This window comes from Thamnophis sirtalis, unplaced genomic scaffold, assembly GCF_051295495.1.
Source record: "Thamnophis sirtalis isolate CommonGarterSnake01/CBP01778 unplaced genomic scaffold, rThaSir2_p1.2 scaffold_10, whole genome shotgun sequence".
NCBI lineage: Eukaryota > Metazoa > Chordata > Lepidosauria > Squamata > Natricidae > Thamnophis > Thamnophis sirtalis.
Window position 1 is genome coordinate 47,513,456 of NW_028261390.1, and position 26,844 is coordinate 47,540,299.

The 26,844-nt window shown below is 34.8% G+C and overlaps 1 protein-coding gene across 12 annotated transcripts in view; it reads right to left on the reverse strand.

Annotated features, from left to right (window-relative positions):
• Positions 1 to 447: 447 nt before the first annotated feature.
• The window catches only part of TENM3 (teneurin transmembrane protein 3), an 836,795-nt gene continuing 810,398 nt past the window's right edge, over positions 448 to 26,844 (reverse strand). For all 12 annotated transcript variants that reach the window (XM_087724561.1, XM_087724557.1, XM_087724558.1 and 9 more), the window contains 6 exons: positions 15,558 to 15,733; positions 14,711 to 14,946; positions 9,844 to 10,140; positions 6,472 to 8,083; positions 4,661 to 4,791; positions 448 to 2,051 (listed from right to left, as the gene is read on the reverse strand). In XM_087724561.1, coding sequence (XP_087580687.1) covers positions 1,296 to 2,051; positions 4,661 to 4,791; positions 6,472 to 8,083; positions 9,844 to 10,140; positions 14,711 to 14,946; positions 15,558 to 15,733 — 3,208 coding nt within the window. In that variant the 3' untranslated portion in view covers positions 448 to 1,295. The remainder of the gene's footprint in view (positions 2,052 to 4,660; positions 4,792 to 6,471; positions 8,084 to 9,843; positions 10,141 to 14,710; positions 14,947 to 15,557; positions 15,734 to 26,844) is intronic.

The window sequence follows — 26,844 nt, forward strand, 5'->3', positions numbered from 1 at the left end:
TTTTTTTAAAAAAACCCCACACATTAGAAATCTGTAAAAAGAATAATTACACCTTGAGCTCTTAAAGAGAACAAGACATGTCCAGCCTACAAAAGTCATTTATGGTAACAAATGAGTCTTGCTGAATTGTTCTTTCTTCCTTTTAGCAGTGACTGATGAAACCATGCTTGCCAGTACTCAAGCAAAGAAAGGAGAGAGAAAGAGAGAGAGAGAGAGAGAGGGAGAGAGGAAAAAGAGCGGCAACTCCATTTCCTTCTAGTCTGTGATTTCTCCAACCTTTCTCAGAAGTAATCCAGAGAAAAACACACCATGTTAAAGTTAATACAAAAATATTAACACTTCTATCCAACTGTTGTACACTGTTATATCTCTACATTATAACTCTTATTATTGTGCAGCTATAACATAATAAAAGGTGTAATTCTTTTAAAAAATTCACACACTGCATATTTTTATTATTTTATTTAAGTATAAACTTTTTAAACACTTTACATAAATTAACTCCTCTGAGACTAATATTTGATGTACAGTAAATTGTAATTTATATAAAAATCCATAAACAACTTGTCTCACATAATTTACAAAAAAATCAAGCTTCCTTTGCTTCTGTGACAAGAATTCTATTTGCCATTTTCCCCAAGATAAACCCCATGATCACCGTAAAATCCATTACCAAATTTTGATTGTAGAATAAATTGCTTGTGCCAGTGTCCTTTCAAAAAGCAGCACTGTTAAAGCCATTGGGATGTCCATACACAAAGAGTCTTGTCCCCCGCTTAACATGAACAGAGATTATATACCACATCCTAGGCAGAGAAAGGGAGTCAGCAGGAGAGGAGGAGAAAGGAGAAGAAGGAGGAGGAGGAGGAGGAAAAAATACTAATTTTTGTAAGTAAAAGTCAACAATTTAGTAATATTTGGAAACACTGTTATCGCTTTCTTTCTTAGTTACTGGAATACTCAGCCGGTTGGAAACTCTTTAGATCTTTCTTTTTAGCATTTTCAGTCCAACTTGAGTGCAGCGATATGCATATGTAAACATATTCTTTAAAGCAGATCACCTTTAAGGTCATTCAGAAAAAAAAAACACAACTCCAGTTTTTCTTTTTAATATTATCATTCTTCTGGAAGGCTCTCTCTTTGTTGTAGAGTCCATTCAGATTGTGCTACAGAAAAATCTGAGCAAAGATGTATATTTAGGCTCAAGTAATAATGCAGCAAACTATTTGGTCTCCTCTCTTAGAAGACACTGGCACAGGGTCCGTCTCTTTGGCAGGCCAAGCTCAACCGATGTGTTACCTCTTTCCAATCTCACTTTGTCTAAGAAACTGTATATTGTTAGCACTGTCAGCTAATTCGGGGTATTGCTCAACAGAGAGTACATAGTACCCATCATATCCTTGAACTTTTCCAGCACTCAAAAGTTGCCTCTTTTCCCCTTCTGTCCATAGCCTGGCCCCTTCCTCCCCATCTCTCACTCGTTGCTGTTCTCTGGCCCAGGCATTGGAAAGAGCCCTTTGCCTAGCCTGTTCTAATATCCGTGCCTTCTCCTCATCAAGCGTCATGCCGTAGCGGACATGAAGAGCCAGCGCACCGTACTGCATTTCAACATCAGCAAACCTACGAGTTCTGCCATTCACTACAGTAGTGGACTGGGAAACTGTGACATTGATGCCATTCTCCAGTGCCTTCCGGCCACTCGTCAATCTCAGCGTGCCCAGGTCACTCTCGGGTGAAGTGGTTTTAATGAAATAATGCGTATCCTTTCCCTCAACAGTGAAGTGCAGGTTTTCCAGGTAGTATGCACTATTCAGAACAGCTGCCACTTTGATACAATCCTCATTTGCAATGTTAAGCACGTTGGTCTGTACTTTGCCTTGATTGACAGCAAGCATTACTCCTTTTCCAATTAAAGATTTCACAGTTGCAAACCACAACCAGGATTTCTCACTCCCAGGTCTGCGCTTGCTGATCTGGACTTCTGCCATCTTTCCCAGGGATAAGAAAGCCTTTGCTTCCCTTGCCACTTCTTGTTGCACTCCAGAAATTGGCTGAAAACAAGAAGAGATATATAGATATAGATATATATATTTACAAGCCTATAAATTCTAACAGTCAAGCATTTATTGGCATGGTGCCTGCAGCTGACAACATGATACGCTACAATGACACTGCTGCAGCTAATTGAATTCAGAGACTGGATTCCACTCTTGTAAGTTCTACATTGCTTGATATAGTTCAGTATTTATTACCATTTTTGATTATGAAGTTTAAAAAGAAGCACTGAATCATTCCAAAGAAAAATTCAGCTAATCAAACTATTCCTTATTTGATCATTACCCAATCAAAATAAAATTAGAAACATTGACTGTAGAGATCTGCTATGCTTCACTAGTTTTTTACATCAATCTTTATGATGTTAATTTATATACCATGAAATAGTAGAAAGATAAAAGTATTGTCCAGATAGGAAGATGCATGCAATAAATTGATCTGCTAACAAATTAAAAACAAAGACATCTTTGATGCATACTTATAATGTAAAATAATTACCTGTATTTCTATAAGTAATGTTCTAGAGCTATCCTTTAGTGATTGCAGAAATGAAAGTCTACCATGAAAGTTTTATGCTTGCTTATATATTTGGTTCAATTATATTTGGCATTATCTATTTATTATCAGGCATTTTTATATGCTGTAACTTCACCCAGAAAGGGAATCTAAGTTCCCCCCTGAAATCTATGTGTGAGATTTCACATAAAATGTACCAGATGCAGAAACTTGTGATAAACTTTGCTATAGGAGAGTAGTGTCTGTACCCTTGGGCTGCAATGGGATGTGGTAATAACTTTGGATCACGACTACCTCTTTACCTAATCTATCTCACATTAATACATTGAATTTTCAACCGCAATATCTGTGAAATAATTTTCTCCACTGGCTTAAAAGTTATACATCTTTAATTTCACATTTTTTGCCTTCCTTTTGATTTAGAAATGTGTCCAGATATACCATAAGGACACAACGGTTTGTTTTTGAGTATTCATGTCACAATATAAATTCAATTTTAAATTGTTATGAGGCCTTAAGCTATGAAAGTTTCATTCAATGCTGTTGGACTTTCAGAGGTTTTAAAGATGCATGCAGATACATACTACGTGAGTTTCTTTTCTATTTCCTTTCTTGTATTCTCTTTTATGACTTCATTTTCTACTTATTCCTTCCTAATCTCTTTTGTCCACTGTTATGATAATGCCTTTGGGGTCTGCCTCCCTTCATTCTCTGGACACTGTGTCTTTGTGCTCCCTTTACATTCTTCAACAGGGAAACAGGCACCTTGGATCACTGATGGGCATGTCCCCATCAATAAAAGGCCTCCATGATCTCATCATCACATTTTGCCTATATTTGATCCCGAATAAGCTCTGAGAGAACTCACAAAATGAAGAAATGAGCTATGAGTAAGAAGGATAATAGGAGCTTTCTCTACAACATTTTTACATCACAAATTCAATGTATTAAATAAATCAGTGTTTCTCAACCTTGACGACTTTAAGTCCTGTGGACTTCAACTCCCAGAATCCCCCAGCCAGCACAGCTGGGAGTTGAAGTCCACAGGACTTAAAGTCGCCAAGGTTGAGAAACACTGAAATAAATATTGACAGCAGCAATTGCTCCAGATAACTTATCCCAAGATTTAATATCCATTTTGGAAAGGCCCTGGGTTACTCCTTCATATTACTTACGTTCATTTTTGCATGCAGAGGAAAGAAATTATATATATATTTATAATGATAGGGCTAAGATTTCTGCTGTAAAAACATCAACACAATGTTTCTGGATTTATATAACATGAAATTATTTTGACTCTTTATTTTAATAGCCTGGTAAGTCACAGAGATCCTTCGGAATGCACCTGAAAGGTTAACAGCTATTTAACATTTGTCATTTATTGCTGGTACTGAGAATTTGAGGATAAATGGATTTTTGATTTTTGAATAAAATTTATAATTGCTATTTTCCTAAGCAGTATATATGACTTTCTATTTTACATTTCATAGATTTTTGTGTATGATTTAGTTTTATACTTCTATTTGGCAATATATATTTTAAAACAAGGAGTTTGAGCTCCATATAATGTAATACATTTTACCTGGGGTGATTTTATATTCAATATTTTATCTTCACATATAAAACACGGTTAATATTAAAGACAAGTAAAATTGTACTGCTGTACAATATGCATAATTTATATCACCTGTTATTCTGTTTCTTTCACATTCTATTTTTTATTACATTGTTCACTTTTAGCCTGGAGGCAGGGTGCTGCTATCAATCCAATCTCTATAGCTTCCACTGGGAATGTTATAATTTGGACAAAAAAAGGATTTTAAAATACTATTATTTATTGATTAATCATTTCCTCCCTCTCACTTTAGTTTAGGAAATGTTAAAACTTAAGCCTAGTCTTTAGCTATTGGACAGAAAATTCCCTACAGAATTAACATATAGTTTGAGACAAAAGTGTATCAAGAAATATTTTTACAATATGTTTTAATTTTTTAAAATTCAATGTATGCCTCTGAGGATTTTTCAATATTCTAATAGAATATTTTATTATATTTTGTTGCAATTTAATGTTCCTTATTTTTTTACTTACCGGTACATCATCCCATTGCTGGCTCTTCACAAGTTCATAGGAGGGTTCAGTTAAATCAAATTTAGGCACAGGGAAACCTGGGATCGCATTGTGTAGATGAAAACCAAATGTCACCAGCCAGCTGTTAACATCTAGAAAGCAATTATAAAGTAAGTTAGAAAAACGTCACATATCCCTCAATATGTGATTGAATTTAGCGCAGCATAATTTGAATGAATGTCAGTAAACTAGATAATGCTCTGAGGTTTAAAATATATTTGGAGGAGAAAATCCATGGCAGGGCCGTAGTTTATTTGTTTAATAGTTGTCCTCATTTATATACAACCAATGACCCAGAGAAAAGAATGTAGTGAAGCTATTTATTAAATGCACTCTTTATACAATCCAGAATAATCTGATTTATTATAGATGATTTCATGTGATCCACATAATTTCTTTATGCAGATAAGGTTATCTACTTAATAACCATAGGGAGAGCACTAGATCGTCACATCCCATGAATTCAACTATTGCAAGACAATGAGGAACATAAGAAACTGTACAGGAAGAATACTGCTATGTGAACATATGATCACGACTACTGCAAAAAAAAAAAATAAAAAAAAAATCAGTATTTGGACATCTTTTAGAAAAAAAGCCTCTTTAGTGAATTAATAAGATCTTATAGACCCTAATTTGGAATATATTTGGTATTCTGTTCCACTTATGTAATTTCACAGTGCAACTGTGACTTATCCCTAATGTTACTGCAATGTAGATATATTAAGCAGAATATACGGGTAGCATGATTCTCTCGAGTACATGGTAGGCTCATATAAGTGTATTATAATTAGGTAAATAAATTGTGCAAATAATAAATTGTGAAAAAGGGAAGCACAGATCTTAAATACTGAGAACAGCTGGCATTAATATTTCAAGTGATTTACAATGAACTTGTATCCATTTCTTTGAAAGAAAAGAAATGACAAAAGAATACATATGGTGTTCAAATATATATTTATCAACGAAATGCATGTATATTGTGAATTAAGTTTTGGGATACAAAAATGTTTAACATTAAAATACCAGATTTCTTAATTTAAGGACTTTCTATTAAGTACTTGAAAATCAAAAAGCACTACTATTTAAACTACCGATAAACCTACAACCATAAATAGCAAGAAGGAAGGTTTGCACATTATTTTCCCCACTGTCACATGACTGTTTGGAAAACTTTCCTTTTAAAGATCCAAGGTGTTATCATGCAAGCAAGAAATCCTAGTATGTTTCCTAGATATGCTGGCCATCTGGCAAAATAGCACTCATAATATACAACAAATTTGCAGACATAAACTGTTGCCATAGTAACCATTTAGTCAAACGGAAACATCAAAATCTCATTTTCTTTTGAATCCTCTAAGAGATAAAATATTCTATTGAGACAGAGAACAAGGCCTATTATGAGGATTTTTGATAAGTCTTATTGTCTATTAAGTCACTACATCTATCATTGGCTACAATGAATTTCTTCCCTGGTAAAAAAAGAGACCATCCTGAGTACTTTCTATAGATACAAGATCTCAGATAGATCGAATTAAGAAAAATGATATACTTATTTAGCATTTTACCAACTGTGTATAGTTTTCACTTATGTGAAGCAAGATAGAATACACATACATTTTTAATTTAACAAAGTATATTCCTATTCTCTATAGTATATTATGTATGTATGTATGAATGTATGTATACTCTATATACTTTTGTATATCGGATGCTATAATTCCAAGGTGATATACATAGAAAATTGTACTTTATTAAATGTACATATTTACCTGTGATATAATCTTTCACATCATGTATTCTGCTGGCTGGATTGTTATTTCTAAACATGTACAGGTTAAAAGGAGCTGGATCTTTTCCTATTTTTTTCCAAATTTCAATATCAGGTGTAGTCCAACGGCCTGCCAATATGTCATAATCTCTTTGACCAAAATGAATTAGTTTGGTTAGTGGGTCATAAAGACCTCCATGGAATCCTATCACCAACTGGAAATCAAGGTTAGAATCAAAATAGATTTCGCCATAGGCAGTGTATTGAATCTGCTTCAGCATTAGACCATTACTACTGAAAACAGCCAGGGGGGTTCCAGTATTGTCTGAGGCGATGTAGAACTCATCTCCGCTGCTAATCTCCATGGCAAATAAATGTCCTTGCAAGTCATAATAGAGAGAAGTGATTTCAGAGCTTGAGTGATTATACACATGAGTTATTCTTGTTGGATATGTGAGATCTGCATAAAAAAATTGAAGATGCTGCCCCAGGCTGGTTTTACTGGAAACACGTCTTCCAAGTCCATCATAACGATATATCACTGTCCATCCACTGCCTTTGCTATAAACTCTGGTAAGGAGGCCCTTTGAACTGTATTCAAATATCTCAGTGCCCCTCTGTCGCAGGAATCCATCTTCATCTAACCGGTATTGAACATCACCAAGTCGAGTGATTCTGTCCCTTAGATCGTATCGCAGTGGTGTCAATCGAGCACTACTACTTGGATTCAACAAGTGGAGATTGCCATTCAAATCGTAGTTGTAGCGCCACATTATTTTCTCATTAAGGTAAACTGTCTGTAGCTGGCCATCAACATCATATTCATAACCATACTTGGTAGTGTTAGCAAATGGGCCTATTTTAATTTCTCTTTTAGTTACTCGGCCCATGTTGTCATACTGAATTGTAATCCAGTACATAAGTGAACGGAATATTTCATACTGAATTTCCTTTATGCGACCATGAGCATCAAAGTGTTTTGTGTAAGTCATTACAGCTGTTGAAATTATCTGATTAATATCATAATAAATAACCCCAAATTTTCCAAACTGCTCAACTTTTCCAGATATGTCATCAAATTGGTAGAGATCAATAGGCAATGGAGTTTCATTGATAACACCTTGCATGCTAGTCACTCTGAAGCTATTGTCATAGCTGTAGTCAAATCGGGCATTTACCATTCCATCTTCACTAAAGCGGAAAATTTGCCTGTCAATCAATGGACCAATTTGCCTGTATCTAATGGTGCAAATAAAGCCATCACTCTGGAGGTTTACTGTTTTTAGAACTCCTGCTGTCTCATCATAAGTAAAACTCACTCTTGTGCTATCATACAGAATTTCAGAAAGCCTGGTCTGCCTTCTGTATTTGAACAAGACTCTCCGGCTTGTGCCCAAGAAAGCAGTTTGTAACAGCTGTCCTTCTTCATTGTAATCCATGATGACAGAGGCATTGCTTTCTGGAGGATTATAGATGTTCCGATAGTAGCCAATAGAACGGATAGTCTGCATAGTGTGGCGAGCTACACTGGGCATGGTTATTGCAGAAAGCCGATCCAGTAAGTCATATTCAAAGATATACTGCCGTTGGCTATGCAGTAAGAGAACCATTGACTGAAAAAGAAAACAGAGTTTAATCAGGTGCCAAAACTATTGGTAAACTAGCAACACTGTTTTTTTTTTTACATCATTATTCAAACTGAGTAATTCTTGACCTTACATATTGGTAATTGCCTAATTCATTTGGATACTTAATTGTAAGAGGATCTATAATGAGTTGCTCCAGATTCCTAATGTGTTCTTGTTGTGACTGAGTCATCCTTTTATCAAGTACTCAATGCCAAACAGCAGATTGTCAATGGACTGGGATAAGTCATGTTTAATACCAACAAAAGTGAGGCTGTCTTAAGCCAGCAACTCAAGAAGGGAACAACATATGGAGGAGACAATTTCACTCCTGTAATTAGAGATAATTTACTGAGAATTTTACTATCCCGAAGATCCCTGAACCTCCTCTTTTATATCTATTTGTCAGATGGGTGAAGCAATTGGCTTGTTATTTACATCAAACTTTGCAGAGTTAATTAGTCACCAAATGATTCCTTTTGTAAAGCTTTGGCATTACACATCACTACCACTGTTATTTTATATTACTCACATGAAGATGTATAAAACTCTCAGCATCTGTCACTGTCGGTAGCTGTTTTCACTTAAGGCAAATTCTATTCTGTCCCACTAAAGGACATCAAATTAAATAATGATAAAAGACTTCTTATGCTTTGTTCAGTATTGCCATGCTAGGGAGTATATAATTTAGTATGCAGCACTGGTTTAATACCATATTTTATTTTGCCCCCCCCCCCCTTAATTCTGGGCCAAGAATAAATGACAATTTTTTTCTGGATGAATGTCTTGGAAAACACATTAGTATTTGTGTGCATGTATATGTGTGTGTAAGAGACAGAGAGAGGCACATATACACAAAGAAAAATCATTGTTTAAATTGTTACGTTTATGCTGCAGTTTAGAACTCATTCATAAGTTTGATTTGATAGTGAATATGCTATTCTTTCTTGGTGCAAAGTGAAAAAAATGTTTGGAAAACGTTTTTAGATTCCCTTTTTAGATTTAGCCTGGGAAAAGGTATAGCTATTTTTATTACCCTGTATTATAAAATTCAGTGTTTTTATTTGTGTTAACAGACATTCTTAAGGGTATCTTAATTTGAAAAAATATAATATTAAATAAACAATCATTACAATATTGAGAAAAGTGTTAGGTTAACATGACTGCTCATAAAGAGTATCTCCAAATACATTGACTCTGCTTGCCATCTAAATGTTCTTCAATCGCATTAAAATTCTAGAAATGTATAATCATTCCCTGTGATTTCAATGACATAATTAAATTCCATGAAATGGTATTCACAGGCAACAAGCTAGTAAATTCCAGGAAATCAAATTTATCTTACATACTTGTATATCTCAATCAGTTTTCTGGGATTGATTTTCCTTAAACACAGTACAACAGTGAAGATGTGGGCTAGAACCAAAGGGATCAGGGTTCAAATGATCACAAAGTTAGAAAGTTTACTAGATGAGTAGGATCAATCATTATTGTTCAGCCAAGATGACTTTGCAGGACTGTTGTAAAGATACAACAGACTAGGGGAATGAACCCAAAAAAATCACGTGTTACTGCAAGATTTTGGAGGAAAGTGCGCCACACACATGCATACACACACACACACACACATGGATATCCCTTCTCTGTCTAAAACTTCAAATATCATGCAGCAATCATTTTTAACATTTTATGTAGAAATAATTATTTAATAGAACTGTAAACCAATATTCCAAATAATAGTTGAGTACCTTTTCAAGATACGTGTAACTCCATGTTTTACCATCAGCAAATACTCTAGATACAATCCTTCCCTGTCCATCATAATCTACTTTTTCACTAGTTGTGCCTCGTTGGATGCTACCAATTTGACCTGTAGATGAATAGGTAACATTGACAGCCATAAGCTTGCTGCTTGGGAACCAGAGTGTTGGATGTCCTGAAGTATCATAGACGATTCTCAGTAGAAATTTTCGGTGATCATCATAAATCTTCTCTGTCTTTGAAGTCCGATCAAAGTCAACTGAAAGGAGGTTCCTACCATTAACCTTTTATGAAACAAATAAGACAACAAAATAAATAATGGTGGGGGGGCATTGAGTTGCTGCTTATTATTTCTTTATAGAATCAGCCACTGTTTGAATACCATTGTTTAAAAATCATTTACAATGATTGATTTTCTTTGTCACTAAACTAATTTAGCAGCTTCTTAGTATAATAGCCAGAGATTAGGTTGCCATTTTAAAAGGTTTCATTAAATAAAGATGCAGTGACATTTTATTCAAAATGTTTTCAATTAATGCTGATAGAATTTAGTTAAATGTTAATATAATTCAACAATATATACATTGAGAACTTTTATAATACTCAACAAGATTTATAGAGGAAATTATGAAGATATAGCAGAATAATCACTATAATAATGAAAAGTCAAAATAAAAGGCCAACAAATATGTTGGTGAAATGTAAGAACTGCTTTTCAAATAGATCATCAAAATAGACACTGGCAATTCTTTCACATAATAAAATTAGCTTATTTATAGGCAAAAAAAAATGAATGTTCATTTACTTTCTAATTTTATACGTTATATTATATTACACACATTGTATAATCTGAAGAATTTTTGGAAAGAATTTATCTGGCTAATGAATTATCTGCATTGCTTGAAGCCAAAAAGAAATATTTGAACTTTGAGAAAAGTAATATTCTTAAAACAGATAACACATTATTTAGACTTTCATAAATAAAAACAAATTTTGATATTTTGACCTAATAGTCAAGGACTGTAGAATTATCTAGCCAAATGCCACAAGTTTTTACAAAAACCTCACTTATTAAATATTGATAAATTCGACAGCAGAAGACATTTACAAATAAATATCATTAGGACCTGGAAGTTGGATTCTTTCTGAAATCCACTGAAGCAAGGAGCAATGAAAAGTAATGCTTTTCAATTGTACAAAAAATCTTATAATTCACAATTTAATATGTAAGCATTTGTATTTTTTCTTACAAAAACAGACAGAATAATGATGAGTTGCATTTTAATTATGTTGTATTCCATTCTTTTCATATTTTTACTGTCTGTTTTAAATTTTCCGTTCTATTTTTCATTTTAGTGTCAGGCTTTATTATGTCAAAATCCTATAAAGACATCTGCTATACTTGGAAAATAGAATTCTATTGAAAAATGGATTAATGATTCAATATCATTAGTTCTGGAACTTATCAGGAGAAAGATGGTAAGATCTGTAAACTAAAATATTCATTTTGTTAAATAGTCTAGAGATATAAAGAATGATTTTTGTTGGGCAATAGAAACAAAAGTTCCAAAGTTTTCTGATCATATTCCATAGGTTTTTAAAAGGAAAGCATTTTAACAAGGACGGTGGATTTCTAGTCTTTAATTATCTGAATTCAGACAGAAAAATCTATTCCAAGTTGGGGTCCCGCTGTTCAAAATCTTTTTCAACAATCCTCTAGGCAACTGTAATTTGATTGAAGTATTCAAAAGCGAGGGTCAATAAGAATTGTTTGCAACGTATTTCTTTTCATCATCCTGTTTTGATAAGAAATGTTTCTGAAAGCTTTCAGAGTACATGTGCATTGTATAAATGGATGCTTCTCTGAAAACTGAAGAAAAGCAGTAAGAAACAGTAAATCATAGGTATAAGGTAAGAAAAATGCAAAAGGTAAAAAGAAGTACATCTAAATCTAGTTTACACCAAATTATTCACTATAGCTCTTCATATACTTTTATTCTTGCAAATCAATCTTCTTTTTAGCACATTTGTGCACTACTTCTTTACACTCACAACTTGTCTCTTTTTTCAAGACCTCATCCACTCCATCCAACTACAATTTTCCCAGCCTTCCGGTTGCTCTTGATCCCTTTATTCTTCCTATAGATGTACTATATTTTTTGGAGTATAAGACGCACCCTTTTCCGTCAAAAAGAGGCTGAAAATCTGGGTGCGTCTTATACATTGAATACAGCATTTTTTGCTTCCTGAAACCCCGCCCCTCACCAAAATGGCCATTCATAGCTTGTAGGAGTCTTTCAGAGAGCTCCTGGGGGCTGGGGAGGGCAGAAATGAGCAAAAATTGGGCCCTTTTTTCCCTCAATTTTGCTCCCCCAGCCCCCAGAAGCACTCTATAAGCTTCCTAAAGGCTATCCATGCCCTTTTTTTGACAAAAAACAGGCCAGTTTTTGTGAAAAACAGGCCTTTTTTGCTCATTTTTGCTCCCTCCCCAGGAGCACTCTACAAGCCTGCGAAGGGCTATTCATGCCCTTTAAAAAAAAGAAAGAACAGGCCTATTTTCATGAAAAATGGGCCATTTTGGGGAGGTTTGCAGAGTGCAAAAACTTTTTTAAAAAAATTTGCTTCTTCAAAACCTTGGTGCATCTTATACTCTGAAAAATACGGTATTTTTTATAATTGGAGCCTCTTTCAATTTCTCCCTCTGATGAAACCATCTTAGCAACCTTCGCTTTGTACTAGTCACTGATGTCTGTATTCACATTTCTTTGACACTCATTAATTCTTTACCCTACCATCTTTTGTTTTACCACATTAAGTTGAATACCCCATTCCTACTGCATTCAACTTATTTTTATGTTCCTAACATATCCAAATTTCAGTTTCCACAAATCAAAATAGTTAGAAGCCAGTTCTTATACACAATTAAATTTATTTCATATTATATGCATTCATTACACATAAAAGAATACATACTATCTATTTTTTACTATTTCTATCAACGCTTCCATCACTTAAAATGTTACTATTCCATTCCCATTTCCAAGCCAATCAATGTTACTGTGATTCAAATCCTTGCTCCAACTATAAAGGTAGAAGAGACAATGTTTTTACCCTTTACTCACACAATGTCACATAAAAACAACATCCTATTTGCAACTATCTTGTGTTATGTGTATACATTAGCATTCTCTCAGCAGCACTATCTGCAGAGAGCTTTCTCTTAAAAGCAGCCCTTGACATACTCTTCATTAGAGTGACCCCACATTTTGTGGCACTATTGTCACTTCCACACAGTGAGTGTAATTCTCACTTAATTTCTAGCAACTTCCAAATCCTCTTTCCATATATTCACTTCTATTCATTCTTGATGAATTTATATTCTGCCAGCTTTTCAGATACAAATTATACATTTAGTTCCTGTAGTCATATACTTACTCTTATACATTTACTTCCTTTCTTCCATGCATATTTTTTTCTTGATTTACTTTTGATGTTTTCAAATAATGTCTTGTCCCACCATCATAACTTCTCATCTCACCTATATCCTTCACTAATGTCTCAGTTTGTAATAATAAATAATTATATCAGTTATGTTTTTTGAGTCATTTACTTCCCCTCTGCATTCTGCTTCAATGACATGTTGAAAACCGACCTTTTTGTAAATGCATGTTCATCAGAATCTTTCATTCTTTGATGTCCAAATGGCAATAACATTTTTTCTATACTCTACTGCTTTTTTCCTACCATCTATTCATGTCACCACCATCTAACAGAATATTTTCCCCCTGGACTGCATTCATTCAAGATGTTGCACAATTTTTCCAAACCTTCTCTCTTATTGTCATTCACTGGAAAATAATATGTAATTATCACCAACCTACGAATTTTACTTTCAGCAACAACTAATATGATGTAAATGCATACTTTCTGGTATTCGTTTAAGCTTTTTTTATTAATTAAAACCTCCCTACTTGTATTTATCAACACCATTCCATTCTTAATTTCACAGGCATATATAACATCACTCATGTTAATTCATGCCTTTCCCATTTATGCTTTTAGGTTCCAGTTTGCAATCTTCCACATGCCATGGCTGTGACTAGATGGACTAATGGATACTGACCTCTGTTGCCTATCATGGTGTTGGTAAATTGAGGCTTTTCCAGAGAAAACTGAGATTGAGACAGTGCTGATTAGATTACCAGTCTTACTAACATATTTCCATACGTAAGAGCTCCTGATAAAACTAGGGACACTACAGGTCAGTTTTTGAGTACTGAAGATTTCAGATAGTATGCTATAAACCCAGATAAAACCCAATTATTTCCCAAGCATGCTTTAGTCCTTTGGTATGAAAGCTAGTATCTGAAACCTGGACACTAATTCACAAACCAACATACTACAGGGAGAGCCTCCATTTTATACAGTGAAATGAAACACACCTAAGGTTATAAACTTCCCTTTTTTTTAAAGTAAGAAATTATACAGTTGATGATGTTTAATGTTTAAGATTAAAGCACTGTTAATCGGTCTTGCCGAAAATGATTACTCTATGTATCTGCAGAAAAGATAGGATTGTATAGGAAGGATTTTATATTTAGTTGTAATGCTAATGGTAAAAACAGATGGTTATAAATCCGGAAAGACATAGAACAATATGAATTAAGATATTCCTTTCTATGACATTGCTAACTTGAAATTATACTAGCAAGGATTATTCCTTTCCCTTTTTATCTTATTGGTCTTAGAAGATTTGCTAAAAGAAAAAAAAGTTCATTTGAAGCAGTGAAAGCTGTCAGTAGATCTTCTGTACTATTCATCTTAAACTAAAAGTGCATTAGAGATGTAACTTACTCTGAGCTTACGGCCAAACACATTCACTTTGCCTTGTGCTTGTTCTTTTCGAAATCTCCACTCCACTAAATTCTGTCCATTTTCTCCAGGAAGAGTCATATTTCTTTTTGCTACAGTTGGATTGGCTGTACCTGCTAAAACATGTGGTTCTGTTTGGTAGTGTGTATCCAGACCACTGGCATAGATGATTCTGAGAGACCCATCATATCCAATCTGGTAGCTATTTCTTAACTGATCTGAAATGAAACCCAACAAATATGTTTTTCTAAGTCAAGATTTTTCATGCAAAATTATTCATAACACAAACCAAGTCAACATTAATGCAACATTCAGTTGTATTAAAAATACAAGCATTTTAATTTTAAACCGATTAAAACATTAAACATTAAAATTTTAATTTTTTGCTTATAACCTTCCAACATTATCTGATTTCTTGATGCATATTCCAATGTATGACAAATATATGCCGTAAGAAGCATTATTTTTATATCTACATGCATCTTTAGAATCATTTTAGAAATAGAATGCATATAAAAGGTTTTAATCGATGTTACTAATTTTTTAAAAAACATTTACTTGCAAAATGAATCCACAACTAGTGAAAGTGTAATCATAAAAATTAGAGTCACAATCATAGAGTTAATGACTTTATTCAGTTGAATTGTCTTCTAAATAGGTATGTATATTATAGAAGATTAAGGCTTCAACCCTATTCCTATACAAAACACAACAACCTCCCTTGCAGGCTAGTTTTCATCACAACTTGTAATAAATATAACAGTGTTTTTTCTTTTAATTCATTTTTTTTCCTATTGAAGATTATTCTTTATTTAATTTGTTAACCTACCTTGGACCATTGTATAGAAAGAATCAATTGAGGATAAATTTGAAGTGATGCTGACATCATCCTCTCTGCTAGATGATTCAATGTCTACAGTAATAGCCCTTTCCATTTCTCCATGTAGATTAGTGACCACTCCAGTTGGAAATGTGACATTGGTCAATCTGCCTTCACTGTCATAGCTATAACAATTTATATAAACAAACAAACAAATAAATAAATGCAAGAATGAATTGTTTTTACTCACTGACTCAAACTAGGAATTTCTGCTGATAACACTGTGAGGAATTTTGAGGTTTTATGCCTGAGAATTATGCACAATGAAAAAAATGAAGAATTTGTTAAATTTATTGAAAGCTTTTTCAATATACAAAGGAAGCTTGGTAGAGGAGAAAAAACCTCCAATGGCTCTCAAATCTGCATAGATGTCTCTTTGGACTGTGACCAAATCCTTTTGGGATTTTTTTTCTTTTTAATTTAGCATGGGCCTTATCCGTTTATGAAGAGAGTGAACTTTGTTCACGTACATTCTTGACAGCACCACATTCTTAATAATACAACAATAAGTTGCGATAGGACCACTACTGCTGTAGGGCCATTGTGATGCATTCACAAAAAATTGAATGGAAAAATATAAAATTCTTAATATAAAAGGAACAAGTGGTACTTGTAACCAAATATTACAGTATTGAATAATCATGTTCATTGTTTGCTTAATCTCTTTTTCTTTCATGGTATGTATTACAAGGGTCTGTAACCATAAAGACTCAAACAGCCATTTGGACCAGTTTCCCACAGAAAAGAAAACACTGGGAGCCACAAAACCTGGGTGGGCATGGTCAAGACAATGTCACCTCTACCCAGTCACATGACCCCAACCACGTCTACTCAGGTTTTATGGCTCCCAGTGTTTTCTGTGGGAAATGGGTCTCTCATTTCTCTCTCATTCTCTCTCCATCATTTTTTCATTTCTCTCTTTTTCTCCCTTCTCTCTCTTTCCCTCTCTCTCAATTAATGCTGCTGGTGGCACTGCTAATCTGGAAAAGTAAAAAAAGCTCAGGGCAATGGGAAACAGGGGCTGGCCTCACTGAACCTCGCATGCCCACCCCGGGCATCAGGCTCAGAGAAAGCTGGAGTGCCCTTGCCAAAGATGCTTGCCTGTTAGCCAGTCAACCTGCCCGCCCTCGTCTCAATTGAGGAGGGTATCCCCACTCGTGCATGCCCTCCCAGCCCCACAACAGCCAGATAGGTGGTTGCGTGAGGAGCGAGCGTGGCTTGTGATCTCTCCTTAGCTGCAGACCTGTTCCCCTGTTTGTCATACCCTCCTCCCGGATCCCATTCCCATCCTACCAGCCCTCATGTTGGTGTCGGCCATGCTGGGCCAGTGTCTCGGGGCGGAGAGCAGGTTGCCTGACCAGGTTGTCATAGAGTCACTGGAGAGGGGTCAAAGAGCCACATGTGGCTCGTGAGTCACAGATTGCTGACACCCAGTCTAGTACAATACTGCATGTGTTTATTTCTTGAGTGACTTGTGTACTCAATATTCTTACACCCAGATTGATATTAATAAATATCCTTTGTGGGAATAATTTGCATAAAGCAATAATATATATACAGTATCTTGAAATCCAGAAATAGAGGAAATGACATGATATGCTGGAACTGATCACCTTCTTTTGTATGTGATTTCATATATTTATTTTCAAGTATTTAATAATATTTGTTTTAAAGTCACAATAAATGTGATCATTTGCAAATTAGTGCAGGGCTTTCCTGTAGTAAAATGTCTGCTGCAAGATAATTTTTAGCAGATTGCATCTTTAAGGCTGTGTATTGGGAAAAACTCCTACTTTGATCTGCATTGCTTTTCAAGTAATTCTTTGTCCTACATAGAATATTTAAGTAAAGCTAGCCTTATATAAATATAGAGGTTAAAAAACAGAGTATAGGCAGGCTGATATTGGACACATGTTTATTTTGAGAGTTTTATTATGAAGAAATAAAGACATGTCAGCAATGTGCCCTCTTGTTCTCATCATTGTCCTTACATTTTCAAATAGGAAGATGAGATAATTCACCTTATCTGCTACTGAAAAGCAGCACACAAAGCCTATGTACCTGACATACTGTACTCAGTCACACACTTATCTTAAGTGTTGCCTGCTACTGGATTGATAGCTAACCCACAAATGACTCTGTTAGTAGTTCCGCTGTGTTATTCCCTGCATAGATGCATTTTTCTTTCTTTGCAAACAATTTGTGACTACTAATTTAACTTAAATCCTGTAATGAACAATGGACCACACAAATAGACCTAATGGAAGCTCTTTAAAATGCTGGATATGCACAATTAAAAATAATTAAAAAATTATCTTTCCTTTCATTTTATTATTTATTGTTTATTCTAAGAGACAAGCTGTAAATTTCACTAATTTCACAACTGGATCTGGATGGACCATTCTAAAAGGTTTCCAAATTTAATTTAGTAAAATTCACAATGAGATTAAAATGAATTATCTTGCCTAGGCTATGTTTATTACTTATTTTATTTCTCTGTAAAATAAATGCAAATAGCAGATGCATATAAAAAAGCACTAACAGAACACAGATAGAGAGAAAACAGCTTTAAAGGATTCTACTGGTACCTGCCCATGTTTACTTAAATATAATAGAACTAAAGAATTCTAGAGAATTGCAATGTAACTCTGAAATATGTAGGCTAAAGAATTCACTGCAAGAAACAATCTATTAATGTTGAGATCAATCAGGATTAAGATTTATAGTGCTGGACATGAAATGGTTCTAACATGGCAAGCAACAGAGAAAAGACATGATCTACTTTTGTAAAAGCTACTTTTTTGACTGGATATCAACCCAGGGGTGGGTTGCTGCCGGTTTTACTACCAGTTCGCAATCTGCACGCAATATTCAATGTAAATTGTTGTTCGTGCATGCGCAGAACAATTTACAATGAACTGTGCACACGTAGTCACTAAAAATGAAAATGGCGGCAGCCCAGCGGCGGCGAGGGAACTGGTTCAGGGGCGTGGCAGGCCTGGGTTGCTGCTAGTTCTGCAACCCAGGGCTGAATTCCACTACCAGTTTGGCCAAACCAAGCCGAACTAGGAGCAACCCACCTCTGCATCATTAAATCCTACAAAATGTATCACTGTTATTGTGTTCTTTCTGAACTACACAGATTTTTGTACTAGGCGAAAGAGTGCAAAAGAATTCCTCATTAAAAGTCATATGATGTACAGTATATGTTTCTTAGTTGCTTTTATGCTAACTTGTGTTCTTCTGTCTAAGCAATTTCTCATTTCTTTATGTCTATATGTATTTTAAGCAGTCAGTTTCTTGATACTATTATTTTTCTATTCTAGCTGAAGACATTGCTAACACGCCTTGCTTGAAATCTTATTCTAAATTTACTCATTTTTTCTAAATTTTAATTCTCATCCAGGAATTCCTTTTTGAATTGATGGACAGTCTACTTATAGCTCTGAGCAAATCTTATAAATATGTCTACTACTAGGCAATAAAACAAGATTGAAATATATTTATACATTGTTAATGAATGGTGACAGATATTTAAAAGAGTAGATCTGAAATGCTTCATAACAGGACGAACAAAACTACAGGTAATCCTTGCTTTACAAGCTTTTAACAATGTTCAAATTTACAATGGTATCAAAAAGGTAATCTAAATCCTGTCTTTCACATTATGACAATCGCACCACCCCCATTGTCACACAATCACAATAGGGGTGCTTGGCAACTGGCTCCCATTCATGATAGTTGCAATGTCTTGCAATCATATGATCATGATCTTTGACCTTCCAAGCCGGGCTCCCACAAGCAAAGTCAATTGGGGAAGCCACGTAAACTTAATGACCAAGCGATTCACTTAATAGCCATGTGATTTGTTTAATGACCATGGTAAAATGGTTGTAAAACTGGGTCTGGTTACAGGATGACTCACTTAATTTAACTGCTTAGTGACCAAAATTCTGGGCCCATTTGTGGTCATAAATCAAGGACTACTTCAATTACAATTGTATATTTATTTGATGAAAAACATTCTCTTGCTTTTCAAGATATTCAATATGAATATGAAAATTCATATTCAGCTGAACTTAATTAATCTATCGGTAGAAAATTTTAGAGCATCCATCTACATATTTGGCAGAAAATATATCAACTTTTCCATAGTTTCATAGTTATTTGGCTTTTATTTTTAGGACGCAAAATTCAACATGAGAGACTTTTGTACAATACTGTTTGTGCACTTGCTCCACAAATTTTGTACTGAAAAATATATTCTTATGTATAAAAAAAAGTTGAACAATTTATACAATCTGAAAAAAACAGAGTATTACTTTTCGGCCTTTGGCTAAAATCAAGTGTGCAGTAATTACATATCAAGGAAAATATCCTGCTTCTTAGTTATTATGCAGAAATATGCATTTATTTTACATGGTTAGCAGGCAATTAAAAAAAATCTAGTAAAATATTCATTGGCTTATTAGGTGTACAAAATGTTTTCAGCCAACTTTTTTTTTTAAAAAGGGAAGAATACCAAACTTTTCCAGCCCTAAATTATCTGAGTAACCTATTTATTTTTAAAAATTTTATATTTACCCACAATACATTAACAAACTTCATTAAGAATGCATGTAACATTGTTAAAAGTATGAACTGATTGCCACCCTATTTCAAAACAGTAGTGATTAAATAAACACATCTGCTTTTTAAAACTTTCAATGTATATGTCATTGCTGTATTCCTGAATTGGATTGGGTGTAACTTGAAAGCTACAACATCAGCAAAAAGGTATTTTGCTTCCCTTTATTTCATTTCATTTTTTACTTCTGGGAAATAAAATGTCCCATTTCACAATTTCTTTTCATTCGGGGTTACATTATTTTCCTCAAAATATGTCAAGCACAATAAATTTCCAGGAATACTTTAATAAGCAGTTTTTAAAGGTACTTTTTGAAGTTCACTTCAGTTTGTTGATTTTGAAAATAATGATCTCTTCTTTCTAAAATAACATTTATTTATTTCTTACGAGCTAAGAGTTCCCTCACAATGTATATTGAGATATTCTAAATATATGTTAAATTTAATTAGGCGTTTGAAGGTTTGTATTATTGTAACTTTTAAAGAAGATGTACAAATGAGATCAAAATTCTAAATTTTTAACTTCTTAAAACCATAAAACTGCAACACTTTAAAAATAGACAGCAGGAGTAACAAGGTATTCAGCAGCATCAATTGAATTAAAGATTTTCAGTTAATGCCAAATGTTTACAAGCCAGAAAGTGATGGAGGAAGCTACTGTCTCTTTAGAAAATGTTCTGTTATGGATTGATACATAACACATCACTGACAAGGATAATCTCATAAGAAGACATTTTTATTGGTTATTGCATTCCTAACTGATATGGCAAGGATGGGATCCATCAACTAAATAAAATCCTAGCCGATGTAGCAGTTATATGTCAACAAAAGCACTTAGAACCTGGCGTCATAGCAAATTGGCAGCCAGTATATTTCCATCCTATAAGGGCAGAGAATATGTTAACACTAGATAACCCTGTTAGCTCTTTAATTAGCTAAATTAGCTATATAATGCTGAATATGCAAAATAAATTCAGATTGAGGTGAGGTTTAAAAGTATTACCATCTAAAATCCACTTCATTAATTCAATTTTTAGTTTATCAGCCACAAGGTATTTCACTGTGACAATGGTTCAAACTAGCAAATCGGTTAGCATTGGGTACAGATTTTTTAGTAAGTGGCACAACCTCTATACCTTTGGAATTTCTGCACCCTTTACACCTGTATATATTTACCCTATCAGAATGTACACAGGGATTTCTTCTATCAAAATCAAATTAGCTATTAAAGATTGGGAAAGAAACAGGACAGGAAGAGTCTAGCTCAGTGGGCCCCAACCCGCTGAGCCAGACCAGTTCCATGGAGGGCAGTTTTTCTGCAGAGCAGGGTGGCGTGGTTTTGAGCGCTGCCTAGATCCTGTGTATGCTTGAATGGGGCTTTGCTCGCTTGCATGGCTTGGTTCCTGGTGGGCCACGTACCAGGCCGTGGTCAGGGACCCCTGGTCTAGCTTTTGTGAGAAGAGGAAATGCAGCCTAGATTTGGGGATTGTTGAACAAACTGTTTCAAAGAGACTGAACCTTACTTGACTCTTCTTACATATGTTGATGGGAATTTAATCTTATCATTTTTAAAATTATGTTTTATCCCTAATTATCACTACAGTTACACTTCTGAAATCTGTATGCTGTTTAATTATTGTCAGTTACATAGAGTTTGATATATGATTCCAATTCGCTTGTCCAGATCATTAAATCTCAAATGGTGAATTGTACCCAAAAGTTGGAATAAATGCAGCACTTGGCATTTTGTATGGTTTACATAAATCCTGATCTATAGGAGGTATCTCCAGGCTGCAGTACTAGATCAATTGAGGGAGATGTTTAAAAAAATCGAAGTACATGACCTGAAGGAGATACACACAATCTAGTTCTATTAGAATTAAACAGCATTAAATTAAAATATTCCTTAAATATACAGGAAGAAACAAAATATTTTTATTTGAAGCTAAAAGGTAGATGTAGCTGTATCAATATAGCTTTTTGCCATATGATATACTGCCAGCAGAATGTCTGTATGGTAGTCTGTATATATCTATATTACAATCACTACTGATTGTAAAAATGAATTCATTTACCCAATGTTTTAATAAACTATGATAGTACGATTTTTAATGTCAGATACATGCTATTTTTTATGTGTTCAATATGATTAATCTGGAGCTATACAATGGATTACAATTATTTGCTCTGTCCATTCATTTCTGCTTCACTAAATTCAAATAATGTAACTACGGCAATAAGAATATAGAAATAATTGTATTTATAAAATAATAAATATCAGACAGAAAGATGAAACAGTATTTCATTATGGGATTTCACAGTTTACTCTTGATACAGCTCTCAAAACACAATTAAGATCAAATCTTGCTTCAAACTCTCATGCATATATCAGAGAAATTACATATTTGAATAATCCGTGAGCCAAACAAATGTGGAAGGGAAGAGTTTTGTTAGAGATATAATAAGTTATTTAGCATGCAAAACTTGACTTGCTTTGGAATTCAATATATAATTACAGAAATATTTAGCAACTCAGAGAATAATTAGGACTGAATGACAATACAGTATTCACCTGACCTTGCAGCCGATAATTAAACAACCTTTTAAATTTTTAATTGCAATGTTGAATGGCTTGCATTTGGAAACACAACGGAAATAGTATTTATTTGCTAATTGATAATTTTAGTATTTGTTTTTATAGTGAGGAAGACCCTTTTGAATAAAACTCAACTCAGGGATGATTTGTGGATCAAAACTGACATATTTTGGCACTAACACTAATTCTGTTTCCCTTGGTAACCTTGGTTTCTACTTTTGGCTTAATAGAATTCAGGAAGAAAATATCACAGAATGCTACTATATACCTAAATTGAACCAGATACTCATTCTGATTGTGTCATATTTATGTGGCAAAAAAGAATCAGACACTCAGATAACACGCTCAAGCAGGTATGCTGCAAAATTTGTGGCTATATTCATATAAATTTGGAAAACCTGGTCTGTTTTTTGTTATGTGAACCCACCCATGTGATTAGTATATGATTTAATGTACTGTACTGTAAAAACTCAGAAAAATGAATTGCTTAAAACTAAGTTAAATGCGTTGTATAATACAGCCATAGTAATAGAATAAAATGAACCTGAAGTAAATCATAAGAATCACCTTATCTTTTAACAGCTACTCATTAACTTTTCATATCTGCATATTTTAAATAGGTATTTGCAATTACATGGTATATATTGATGTAATTTGTTGTTGTTAGTTGCGAAGTTGTGTCTGACCCATCGTGACCCCATGGACAATGTTCCTCCAGGCCTTCCTGTCCTCTACAATCCTCTGGAATCCATTTAAGCTCACGCCTACTACTTCGGTGATTCCATCCAGCCACCTCATTCTCTGGTGTCTCCTTCTTTTGCCCTCAATTGATATAATAATTTATTTTAAATGGCAAATATTCTAATATAAAGTTTTAGGGCTGAGCATGAACAAATATTACCTACTTCCATGCCTATTTGCAATAATATTTTGTGTCATAGCATCTGCAAAGAGCAGGGACATGAGACAGTTGCTGTCTCACAAAATCAAACAGTGCTATTTTTGTATTCATTGCCTCAGAGCTAAAGAATAAGTATTATTTTCAAGAAGGTTTTTTTGTTCCTTTAAGTCAGTTTTTTGCAACTACCTGGACAAGTCCCTCAGTTTTCTTGGCAAGATTTCTCAGAAGTGGTTTGCCAATGCTTCCTTCCTAAAGCTGAAAGAAAGTGACTAGCCCTGTGGCCCAGAGTCACCCAGATGGCTTTGTGCCTAGGCTGGGACTAGAACTAACATGTGATGCCTTAACCATTGCATCAATCTGAATCTTTTCATTTACAATATTGTTGCTGGAATTTTTTTTTACTGTCAAACTACTGAAAATTACCAATCAAATGCAAATCTCTCATAGTATTCTTTACTAATCAAGAATTCTAAGTATACTGTATATAATACTATATAGATGATCCTATTAGGTTCTCCAATATTTTTGAACAAAGTAATAAGGTAAAATGGAGATATTCAAAATGTTCCCTAAATATTTTGGGGAGGGATCTACACTATCTCAGACCAGAGCCGAACATATATTTAAACCCCTGAGACTTTACAATGGAATTCCCTTTGTCACATTGCTATGATATATTGGAAGGGATGGTTCTGCAGATTATTCCCATGGCAATGTTACTTTTCTATCATTACAACACCTGGACATGCATTATTTCTAGAACAAGTGTAAAAAGTATATGGATAAAAAGTACAGTGATTCTGAAAAGGTTTATGGATAACATAGTTCATGGACTACTGTATTTCATAGCTCAGTATTCGAATAGAGAACCCCAGAACAATTGAAACTTTTATCTGAATTTTTAGCATTAAACTTAAGCGACAATTCAGATTCAACAGGAAAGTTTGGGGATGAATACAGAGACTCAAGTCTAGATTATATGAAGGGAGAGTCTGATTTGTCTGCCAGGAATTCCCATTTTCAGAATACCAACCCCCACTCCCCAATATAATTCATCCATCAGGAAATACAGTTGGGTCCTTCTGCATCTCAGTTAACTAATTTAAATGTCAGTTCAAATGTTACTGCTGAGGACATAAAACTCAATCTACTAAGTGCCTTGCTATGTTTATCTTTCCCCCTGTTGGAAGAAAATATGGTGTATTTTACTATGGCATCTCAGTATTGCTGAAATTGTATAATCAGTAGGACAGCATGTTTAATGAAAGGGTTTAACCTTTTCTTGACATGGGAAGGACTTCCTGCAGTTTAAGGTTTTTCATTGGAAATAAAATGTGAATTAGTTTTTAATGTGACTGATACATATTTAGTTAGACAGTTTCACCTTCAAATACCTGTTCATGAATCTAATTGGCAATGAACATAAATCTGTATTTTATTTTTAATTCTTTATTTTCAACAATAGCTAATAATAAAACAATTAAAAATAAGCACCTAAAATATGAACAAAAATTAAAAGAATTGAGGAAATAAAAAACAATTAAGACGATGGTCCAGATATTGACCAAATCATAGTTTAACTGTGTAAAAGGAGATTGATGAATAACTCTCCTTAATTGTATTGCATCTACTGTTGGTTGCTCTCCACAAAATTTGAACATGGGCACAATTCTCAACTAGGATCCCAAATAGCCAGGCCCCTAGAACAGATAACATTTCCTTCACCTCCAAACTTAAAATAATGATGGTGACAAAATTATATTCATTCAACATATGGCAATATTGGTAGCATTAGATTGAAAGTAAAAACAAAACACCCCAAATCAACAGAAAGCAGAATTTCATGCAAGAGATGATTGTTTTTAAAGACATCAAGAACTCTTCCCAAGTAGCCCTGCATTCTGATGTGGAATAAGTCACACCAGCTTAGCATGGGTGAAGATTGCTGTATATTTATCTATACCTGTTTTTCTGTAAACCTGGATTCATGCTTAGAGTTCTTTTGTATGTCACTAAGATGTAAAGAGCTAAATGTGGGAGAATAAGTCAAACCAGAATTCAGACAAGGTACAAGTGTTTCCAGGGGTGGGTTCCTCCTGGATCGCCCCGGTTTGCGCGAACCGGATGGTCGGTGAACCCGGAAGTAATTAACTTCTGGGAACGCCGGTACCGCTCCTGGCCTCTGTTGCTGGGTGCCTGCAGGGTTTTTCTTTTTAAAAAACGTCTCTCCGGATGATCTTGAAAACCTGCAAGGTTGCTTTGAAAGGGGACAGATGAGCAGCATTTCCCCCTCCCTGGGTGCCTGCAGTCTCGGAGCCTGCAGCCTTAAAGCAAGCCTTTGCACAGTAAAGAAAATCTCACGAGCGAGAGAAGGTCTTAATTGCCTTTACTGTGCAAGTTGCGGAAGGCTCCGAGGCTGCAGGCAACCAGGGATGGGGTGGGGGGAATGCTGCCTGTCTTCCCCCTCCCAAAGCAACCTCACAGGTTTTCAAGATCGTCTGCAGAGGCGTTTTTAAAAAGAAAACGGTCTTCTTGGGAGGGGGAATGGGCTGCACTCAGAGGAGCCGGCGCCTGGGGCGCCCTGAAACAACGCATCCCCACCTCTTCCTTCTACTCAACATGCAGGGACATCCCGTCTGTGCTTGCTTCCGCTGCCGCCACCTCCGCTCCCAAACGCAACTGTCAGCTGCGAGCAGGTGCCTGAAACTGCTGCTTGCAGTCATTTACGGCTGCAGATAGATTGTGCCTGTAGCGGGAAGCTCTTCGCCCTGTGAGAGCTCCTCTCCAGCACTCCTAGTTTGGAAACATCATCAGTGCTAGAAATGAGTGGGGTTGGGGGGGAAGGAGGAGAAAGTTAGGACAAAAAAGAAAAAAATATGGTGGAAGAGGACTGTGGGGTCCTTTGGTGTTCTCTGAACGTGGTGGTTTTTAATTATTTTAGGGAATTTTTATTTATTTATTGTTTATAGAATGTTTATTACAAGAAATGTTATTCCTTTTTGCAAATGTTTTATTTGTGATGCAATATGTTGCTTTTAAGTGTTCAGACCAGGTTTATGTGTCTCAAAGTGGCTGCTTTTCTATGGGTAGGCCAGGTTTGTTGCAAGGCAGTG